The sequence below is a fragment of the Budorcas taxicolor genome, chromosome X (assembly GCF_023091745.1).
Source record: "Budorcas taxicolor isolate Tak-1 chromosome X, Takin1.1, whole genome shotgun sequence".
In the NCBI taxonomy this organism is placed as follows: domain Eukaryota; kingdom Metazoa; phylum Chordata; class Mammalia; order Artiodactyla; family Bovidae; genus Budorcas; species Budorcas taxicolor.
This window is the reverse complement of record NC_068935.1, coordinates 86,836,965-86,847,217: the sequence shown is the minus strand read 5'-3', so window position 1 is coordinate 86,847,217 and position 10,253 is coordinate 86,836,965. Positions and strand designations below refer to the sequence as shown.

At 50.0% G+C, this 10,253-nt stretch overlaps 1 protein-coding gene across 1 annotated transcript; it reads right to left on the bottom strand.

Moving 5' to 3' along the window:
* Positions 1-7,205: 7,205 nt before the first annotated feature.
* On the bottom strand, positions 7,206-9,989 carry GATA1 (GATA binding protein 1). Its single transcript, XM_052662600.1, has 5 exons — positions 9,770-9,989; positions 8,892-9,269; positions 8,643-8,788; positions 8,006-8,131; positions 7,206-7,577 (listed from the first exon to the last, which is right to left on the bottom strand). Exons 1-5 carry the CDS (start codon positions 9,987-9,989, stop codon positions 7,206-7,208), a joined length of 1,242 nt encoding a protein of 413 aa, XP_052518560.1.
* Between the last annotated feature and the right edge of the window lie 264 nt (positions 9,990-10,253).

Sequence of the window (10,253 nt, the reverse complement as noted above, 5' to 3'; positions counted from 1 at the left end):
CCTTTTCTTTTCTTTTGCTTCCCTTTCTTTCTTTTCTCCATCCCTTCCCCTCCTTTTCTCTCCTTTATGTTCTTTTTGTCTCTTTAAAAGTGTAAAAACAGGTTGCAGTCTGGCTTTGGCCTGAAGGTCACAGTTTGTGGATCCCTGCTGTACAGTGTCAGTCTTCGGTTTCCTTTATCTGGCTGGGATTCTTTTACAGGATGAGTGCAGAGGTTCCATGCTTCCTGAGGAGTGGCATTCCTTTTATGTGAGATGTGAGGATAGCGATTCATAGAAAAGGTCAGGTTATTTCTGGTGTTCTTGTACTGGGTCAAGCAAATGTTCCTGGACAGGGATTCCTATAGTTTCTGTAGTGGTGTTCCTCTGCGGAACTAGGCAGGGGTTTCCATACAGGAAATAGCCAGTTGTTTCTAGGGAACTCCAGGCTATGCATTCCCATACAAATTCAGGATGAGGCTCCATAGACTGCATTATAATAGGTTCCTATAAAGAGGTGGTTGTGGTTGTTTAGTTGCAAAGTTGTGTCCAACTCTCGCAGCCCCATGGACTATAGCCCACCAGGCTCCTCTGTCCATGGGATTTCCCAGGGAAGAATACTGGCGTGGCTTGCCATTTCATTCTCCAGGGGATCTTCCCCTGCTGCTGCTGCTTAGTCACTTCAGTCGTTTCTGACTCTGTGTGACGATATGGACTGTAGCCCACCAGGCAACTCTGTCCATGGAATTCTCCAGGCAAGAATACTGAAGTGGGTTGCCATGTCCTCCTCCAGGGGATCTTCCCAACCCAGGGATTGAACCCTGGTTTCCTGCATTCCAGGTGGATTCTTTACTGCTGAGCCACCAGGGAAGCCCAAAAAGAGATTATGTAGCCCAATTCAGGGTCAGCACAGGTGTTTCTGTAAAGGTTCAGAGCTGTATTCATACAAATTTAGGATTAGGTGTTCATGTCCAGATTCAGTCTAGATTATTATTAATTGTGCTAAATTATGTTAGCTGTTGTAAAACCTAGAATCTCAGAGGCTTCACAGATGCATGTTTATTTCTTACTCATACAAAATCCATTGGGAATATTGATTACTGATCATTCATGGACCCAGGCAACTTCCATTTTGCAGCTCTGCTCTCCTCTGAGCCCTTGGAGTCCTCACTATTCAGCTAGTAGATGGGGAAAGAGAGAGTCGAAGAGTCTATGACAGAATTTTATGGAAGAGGTATGAAAGTGTAGCATGTCAATCTGCCCACATTCCATTGGTCAGAGCTCTGTCACATGCCCACATCTAATTATAAGGGAGGTGGGAAAAGTGGGTGAGCCTAGAAAGAAAAGGAACAGGTTTCAGAGCCTACTAGCAATGCCCGCTACAGGATTCTATAGACTCCACAGAGCTATGCTGTCCAATGTGGTAGTTACTAGCCACACACTGAGCCCTTGAAATGTGACTAGTCCAACTTGAGATGTACTGTAAGTATAGAATACACACTGAGTCTTTTTTTTTGAATTGGTATAAATAAATGCATCAATAATATTTTTTTGGGGGTGAGCTGTGTCATGGGGGATATTAGTTCCCTGACCAGGGATCAAACCTGAGACCCATAAAGTGGAGAAAGAGTTAGTCGCCCAGTCGTGCCCGATTCTTTGCAACCCAATGTACTGTAGCCCACCAGGCTCCTCTATCCATGGGATATTTCAGGAAAGGATACTGGAGTGGGTTGCCATTTCCTTTGCCAGGGGATCATCCTGACCCAGGGATCGAACCTGGGTCTCCTGCAGTGCAGGCGCATTCTTTACCAATGAAACTACGAGGGAAGGGCCCCTAGAGTGGAAGTGTGGAGTTCTAACCACTGGACTGCCAGGAAGTCCCAGCAATAACTTTTAAGTTGATTAAAATAATTTTATTTATTACTGACTGGGCTCAATCTTCATTGCTGTGTGATCATTCTTCTCATTGTGGAGAGCAGGAGTAACTCTAGTTGTGGTGCTTGGGCTTCTCATTGCAGTGGCTTCTCTTGTTGCAAAGCACAGGCTCTAGGGCACGTGGGCTCAGTAATTATGGTTCCTGGGCTCTAGAGCACAGGCTCAATAGTTGTGGTGCTCGGGCTCAGTTGCTCCACAGCATGTGGGATCATCCTGGATCAGGGATCGAACCCACGTCTCCTGCATTGTCAGGTGGATTCTTTACCACTGGGCCACCAGGGAAGCCACTATATCGATTACATATTGAAATGAAATACTGTTGGTCCTTGAACAAAATGGATTTCAATTTGTGGGTTCACTTGTATGCAACTTTTTTTCAATACATATTACTGCTACATGATCCAAGGTTGGTCGAATCTGTGCTTAGTAACTCAGTCTTGTCTGACTCTTTGCGAGTCTACAGATGTGAAACTGCTGATGTGGAGACACCAAATATAGAGGACTGACTATAAACTTATACATGATTTTCACTGCTCGGAGTTGTCAGTGCCCCTCCCACCTTGTTGTTAAAGTGTCAACTGTACTCAATTATAGTGGGTAAAGTATAAAATATATCATTTAAATTAACATCACCTGTTTTTCTCTCTTTTTAATGCAGCCACATGAAAATTTAAAATTACACATGTGACTAGAATTGTACTTCTTTTGGACAGCACTGCTATTGAGAATTCTCTTTAATGTATCAGGACAGGGGTGGAGGTGGAGGTTTCTCCACCTGTAGAGGTTTCTCTACAGGGTCGGGTTGTTTTGTCTTGTCTGAGGTCCGAAGAATGACCCTATTATCTGGTAAGACAGGTTTGTAGAAAAATGTGAGGGTTGGAGACATTGTGGAGTGAGAGGGGAGGATGTGAAGGCATTGTTTTCTTGGGCAGATTAAGCATGGCTGTTCCTTTAGAGGACAGAGGGTGGTTTTCTGTAGAGGGTCAGGCCAAAGGATCATAACATACTGAGGCCAGGTATTTCTGCATGGGATCAGAGCTGGGTGGCCAGAGATGCAGATCGAGAGGCTCTTTTAGGGGTTAGGCCAGGGTTTGTTTGTTTGTTTGCTTGCTTGTTTGTTTTTTCATTTTGTTGGGGTTATAGCCAATTAACAGACAATATTATGATAGTTTCAGGTGAACAGCAAAGGGACTCACCCATACATATACATGTGTCCATTCTCCTCCCAACACCCCTCCCATCCAAGTTGCCGCATGACATTGAACAGAGTTCTCCGTGCTACAGTACGTCTTTGTTGGTCATCCATTTTAAATGTAGCAGTGTGCAGGGTAAGTCACTTCAATGTTGTCTGACTGTTTGCGACCCTGTGGACTGTTGCCCACCAGGCTCCACTGTCCATTGGATTTTGCAGGCAAGAATACTGGAGTGACTTGCCATTTTCTACTCCAGGAGGCCAGGGTTCTTGTACAGACTCAGGACAGGTGATCATGGTGATTCAGATTTTGGATTGTTTAACAAGGTCAGAGCAGAAGTTCCTGTGCAGGATAGATGTTTTTATACTGGTTCATTTCTTGGATGTCTCTCAAGTCAGAGGTTCCCTTTGAGTGTGAGAGCAGGGTTTTCTGTACCAGCTCAGGACACAAGTTCCTGAAGGGACTCAGAGGGTGGTCCCACGCAGCATCAGGACAGAGATCCTGTGCAGACGTAGGACACAGTCACCTTCACAGATTCAGGTGAGGGTTTCTTCTGTTGGGTCAGGACAGTGGCTCCTGTAAAGGGCAAAAGTGGGGCTTCTGGGACAAGGCCGGGGAAGGGGCTGTCATAGAGAGTCACAGGGCTTCCCATGCAGGGTTACAGGGGTGTTCCACAGGGGAAGGTTAGGAGTTCCTGTAAAGGATCAGGTCAGAGGTTCCTATAAATGAGTCAAGTTAAGGATTTCTGTGGAGAGTCAGGATAAAGGTTTACTGCTTAAAGTCTGGTTAGAAGTTCCAGAACAGTTATAGTCAAGGCCTCCTGTAGAGAGTCATGGCCCTGGCACAAACATAGGGTGAGGAGGGGAAGCCGTGTACAGTGTCTGGGAGGGGGATCCTGTGCCAAGTGAGACCATAGGTGGCTGCATAGGATGAGATATGGGCTTAAAGTTGAGGATTAGGACAGGTGTCCCTAACACAGGGCTTCCTGTGTAAGCTCAAGACTGAGGTTCATGTTGAGAGTTAGAGCGTGAGTTCCTGCATGCTCTGCGTGGTGGGTTGTGAAATCAGCTTGTTGTGCAGAGTGACGTTAGGAGTTATTGTCCACCATGGAGGCAAGGGCTTCTAAACTCAGTCTGGATTTTCTGAACTCACTAGATTTTCTAGTGAGTGAGGTATTTTGAAAATGCTACCTGGAGGGCAGGGCTCCAGTACGTTGTGAGGACAGAGGTGTCCTGTCCAAGGTCAAGATAGGATTCCTATAAAGAGAGTGAGACTTGGGAAGAGGGTCAGGACAGGCATTTCTGTTGGGGGTGGTACAGGGACTTTCTTTCAGTGGGAGTTCCAGATTGCCAGCAGGAGTAAGGCAGAGGTTCTTGTGCCATGGGAGGCCAGGGGTTCCTCCTGTGCAAGGTGAGGGCTGATGTTCCTGTCCAGAGTCAGGCTGGGTTTCCTATTGATAATTAGAAAAAGGGGTTCCCTTAGAGTCCCAGAACTAGGTTTCTGTACTGGGCTCGGGCAGCCATTCTTATAGCGGGTGCAGACCCAGATTCCTGAGCAAGGTGGGGCCAGGCACATTTCCACACAGGTTCTGAGAGGGGTTTCTATTCAAGATGAAGACTAGGCCTCCTCCAGGCTGAGAGGGCTGGGGTCCTGTAGGGGCAACCAGGCTTTTACAGGGCCAGGGCCCTTGTGGACAGTTCCTGTAAGGAGTGTGTGGACCACTATGATTCTCACATGGGCTAGTGTAGTGACTGCTCTGAAGGGATGCTGCTCTGTTCAGGACAGCTACTCACGCCAGCTGTGTTCAAGATACGTGGGCCCACAGTCCCCACCTTGGGGCTCCAGGGGAGAAGCTGTACAGAGAACCAGACCAATTAAGTGTGAGGTTTTGGGGCTCCAAAATCACTGCAGATGCTGATTGCAGCCATGAAATTAAAAGACACTTACTCCTTGGAAGGAAAGTTATGACCAACCTAGATAGCATATTCAAAAGCAGAGATATTACTTTGCCAACAAAGGTCCGTCTAGTCAAGGCTATGGTTTTACCAGTAGTCATGTATGGATGTGAGAGTTGGACTGTGAAGAAAGCTGAGCGCTGAAGAATTAATGGTTTTGAACTGTGGTGTTGGAGAAGACTCTTGAGAGTCCCTTGGACTGCAAGGAGATCCAACCAGTCCATCCTAAAGGAGATCAGCCCTGGATGTTCTTTGGAAGGAATGATGCTAAAGCTGAAACTCTAGTACTTTGGCCACCTCATGCGAAGAGTTGACTCATTGGAAAAGACTTTGATGCTGGGAGGGATGGGGGGCAGGAGGAGAAGGGGACGACAGAGGATGAGCTGGCTGGATGGCATCACCGACTCGATGGACGTGAGTTTGAATGGACTCCGGAGTTGGTGATGGACAGGGAGGCCTGGCGTGCTGCAGTTCATGGGGTCACAAAGAGTCGGACACGACTGAGCAACTGAACTGAACTGAAGACTCACTATAGTGAACGGAGGGTCACCTATCTAAAATCCACTCCTTGAACTCAGTGTGGTCAGGGTGAGTTCTGAGCCTAGCTTTTCATTAGTCAAATGAGCATGAATGCAATTTCCTCAGGCTTTTTTTTTTTTTTTTCAGGTGTTCATGAACTAAGGCAGCTGAAGCCTCTCAGCTGTTGCCGACCCACAGTGAGCACTTAGTTAAAGGTGCTGCTTGCTGTTAGGAGCTGCTGGAAAGCCTCGGCCAGCTGTGGCGAGCCACTTAACCTGTCTGGTTTAGGATGTCACCTGACTGCTCCTTGTTAAATGGAAGTACAGGTTCCACGTTAGGGGAAGCAGTTCACCCTGGTGAGTAGGTAGGTGTGTTGGGGCAGGAGCTGGTACTGTGGGAAGCTCCCCGACCTTCAGGGTCTAAATATCACCCCCAGAGGGCACTTTGTCCTCCTAATCTCCCCCGCTCATTCTCTACCATTTCCCACAGGGCTGCAGGCCTATCTGGGTTGAGAGAGTTAAGAGATAAGTGACAGAAAGGCCCATAAACAGCCTCACAGTCCTTCACTGGCCTTCTGACCTACTTGACAGCTACCATTCCCCCCCGCCTTCCTCCCTTTCCTGTCCTCAGATGTCTGATGTCCCTTAGAAGAGGGTTCCTGGCTTACACCAACTGAAACTGGTGGCTCAGACAGTAAAGAATCTGCCTGCAATGCAGGACACCTGGGTTCAATCTCTGGGTTGGGAAGATCCCTTGGAGAAAGAAATGGCAACCCACTCCAGTATTCTTGCCTGGAGAATTCCATGGACAGAGGAGCCTGGCGGGCTACAGTCCATGGGGCTGCAAAGAGTCAGACACAGCTGAACAACTAACACATACATTGTCAGCCACTCGGAGACACTGGGACATGGCCCACGCCACACGATATGCTCACACACATACAGACTTGCACAGAAATACTGTTGTCACCAGACCCACAAAGACATTCTAAGACTCAGACCCTCACGGTCCCACTGCTGTGCCTCACACACCATCATATAACAGTTATTCAATGTTCCGAAATGTGTATGGATCCACTTCTGTGCCCAGTGCACATGCCGTCATGCTGTATCAAAGATCACCCCACTGGTGCACAACCCCACACGTTTACTCAGCACATGATGCCGCTGACACACTTCCACATACTTCACACATTCACCCCTGCCCGGCCTTTCAGGGGAACCTGGAGTCACGCACGTCATGTCACACAGCCTCATCCCTATTGCCCGTTGCACACTGGCTCCCACCATGATGTGTTGGTGCACGTGCTATCTCGTACCACCTGGACGCTGTCACACTTGGTTTCACATATACCATTACAATTGTGAAGCCCCATGTGCCAACTCCCATGGTCACACATGGCAGCTCACAGTGTCATGAAATAATTGTGGACACAGATACATACACACACCCCAGTCCCACACAGACTCACACCTCCATTTTCAGGACTCTGGTGGTTTTATTTTATGGAAGCTTTGCAGGTCCCACCCAAGGTTTTTCTGGGTCCCAGAAGGTTGGATAGGACATATTGCTGGCTAGAAATGGGGAGGGAACACCAGACCCTGCCCTGAGGCCGTGCTCTGTACTCTCATGAGCTGAGTGGGGCCACCACAGTGGTGGTGGTGGTGGGAGGCACAGGGCCTGTGGGGAAGGAGCCTGTGGGTGAGCCCAACAGGGGTCCTGGGAATGGCATGATATGGCTAACAGGCCCTGACAGCACTACGGGGCCCAGGCCTTGGTAGACATGGGCAGTACCAGGTGGGCCCAATGTCAAGCCTGAGGTCACCTCCCCACAATTCCCACTACTGCTGCCCCCAGCCACCACCATGAAGCCGCCAGATGGTCCTTCTGCTGCTCCTGTAGCTCCTAGGCTGGATCCCCGTTTCTTTTTCCCTTTCCCAGATGCCTTGCGGTTTCGAGTCTGGATACCATCCTTCCTCATGGTCAGTGGTCGGTTCACCTGCCAAGAGGGAGGCCATGGCTGTTTCCCAGCTCCACATCTTGCTCTATGACTCCTCCAGGGATGACCAATTCACCCCACTTCTAAGAACAGAGAACTTATTCAAGGATTAGGGAATGTGACCCTGATATGACAAGAATCCTGAAGTTTTCAGGCTGTGAGTTTGGGAAAGCCTCTCAGGTTGATGGGAGCTGCCCCTGGTCTAGGGCAGGGCAGGGGAGTGGAAATTAGCTGATGGCCTAGGGAGGAGGTGACAGGTGGGAATCAGGAGAGAGGGTGGAGGGGTGAGAGGGAATGGGGGGTGGAGGAAGGGTGAAGGAGGAGGAAGGAAGAAAATATCTAATGGAGAAAGGAAGAGGGAAGGGTGGAGGGGAAGGAAGGGAAATGGGAGGAAGGAGAGGAGGGAGGCTCCAAGGGCCCCAGGTCACCTGGTGTAGTTTGTAGTAGAGGCCGCAGGCGTTGCACACAGGGTCCCCGCTGGCGTTTCTCCGCCACAGTGTCGTGGTGGTAGTCTGGCAGTTGGTACACTGGGTCCCTGCCCTTTTGCTGACAATCTGGGGGAGGGAGCAAGTAAGTATGGACACACTGCTGGGTGGAGGACCAAAGAGGTGAGGGTCAGTTTGAGGGCAGGGTTTGCTTCAGGGCAAGGGCTAGGGTTTCTGTGTGGGTAATGAGAGGGCCTCCCTGCCAGGATAGGCATTGGGGGTATTTTATGGGGCGCTACACAATTTGCATGTAACTTTGGCCCTCCACTGGAATCATTATGGGAATTAGAAGTAATCATGATTGCCCCGCATCCCAGCCAGTTCAACCAACACATCTGAGGAGGGTCTCAATCCCTAGTGGTTCAAAGTGCCCCAAGGTGATCCCAGTGCGATGCAAAGGAAGAAAAGTGCAGGGAGAGGATAGAATTCCTGCTTGCAGCCTATGTTTGGTCAAGGATAAGAGGCACTGTACACAGCTGGTGGATGGGGAAGGAGCGGAGCGTGTGGGTTCTTATAGATCATCAGGACTGGGATTTCTGTGAAGGTTGAGAACAGCAGGGATGGCAGGGCTTGGTGTTACCAGGCGCTTCTTGGGCCGGATGAGAGGCCTGTTCTGCCCATTCATCTTGTGATAGAGGCCACAGGCGTTGCACAGGTAGTGGCCTGTCCTGTCCCGCCGCCACAATGGTGTTGCCGTTGCTCCGCAGTTCACGCATTCTCTGGCCTCTGGTGGGGTAGACAGAGGGGAGGAAGGAGTTAGTCTCAGACCAGCTCTCCCTTGGTCACCCCCACCAGCCTCAACCTCCCAGTCCCTTTTTGAGAACCTCACCGCAGGGGGTTAAGGGCAGAGTTCCACGAAGCTTAGGGGAGGAATAAGGTGCTGGATTAAGGGGGCTCCCAGTGGGAGAAAAGTAGGTACTAGAAAAGTCAGGACCCCCGTAGGCACTGCTAGGGACTGGAATTGATGAAGGTGGTGCAGTCCCCAGTGTCAAGAGGTCTGGACTCATCCGCTCCGTCTTTAAAGTCTCCAGGAAGCTGCTTCCCCCTTTCCCATCCAGATCTTCTGAGGCCTGGGGAGAGGAGTCCTCACGGGTGGGGCACACAGTTGAGGCAGGGTAGAGCCCGGTCTTGCCATAGGCCCAGCTAGCATATGGTGAGCCCCCGGGGATCCCCTCCATACAGTTGATCAGTGGGTACACCTGAAAGACTATGGGGGTATGGGAAAGAAAGAGGAAAGAGAAACAATCAGTCTAAATTCATCTTACTTTCAGGGTCTAATGATGCCCAAGAGCCTCAATATGGTGACCAAGTTTCCATGCTTTGAACGGGTGACCAGAAGAACTGCTGGCGTTTGAGTGACTCCAGTGTTCTGGGCCCTGTGGTTGCTAGTGGTTGCTCTGTCCCCTGACCTCCAACATTTCCAAATGAGCTTTGAGGATGACTTGTTGGGATTTGGAGCCCCATATATTACCTGGCAACTTCAGCCACTGTCTACTTCCATCATTGCTTCCCGGTATGGCTACCCCAAGAGGACAGGTTGGGGAGCAATGGCATTCCCAGTTCTGGACTTGACTAGGAGTCAGCACAGAGATGTGAAGCCTTATCTCATTTTCCAGAATTGACTCTTTGAAGTCAATTGACTCTGGGTCTCCATGGCAACCTTGACAGCACAGAGCCAGTGCCAAGATAGCCACCCAAAGAAGTTACCTGGGGAGTGTCTGTAGGCCTCAGCGTCCCTGTAGTAGGCCAGTGCGGCAGCTGCAGCCGTGGCAGTGCTGGCAGCAGTGGAGGAGGCTGCTGTATCCAAGCCCTCAGACCCGGGGGGAAAGAAGACCCCCGATTCTGGTGGTGAAGATACCAAGGCAGGGTCCATAAACTGGGGTAGGGGCTCAGAGGTCCCCAAGGCCCCGAGGCCAGGGAACTCCATGGGGCTTCTGGGGTTTGACCTGTGAGGACAGGAGGGGTCCTCAGACACAGAAACCCCCCTCTCCCCTCTCTTCCTCCTTTCTCCCTCCTCCCACTCCATTCCCTTAGTCCTCTTACCCGCCTTTTCCACCTCCCTAGTACCCTCCTCTTGCCTCCTCTGTCCACCCTCATCTCTCCCTTTTCTTACACTCAGTTCTCTTACTCCCTATCCTGCCCCTTTTCCCTTCTTCCTCTTATCTTTCCTCTCCTCCTTTTCTCTCCTTCA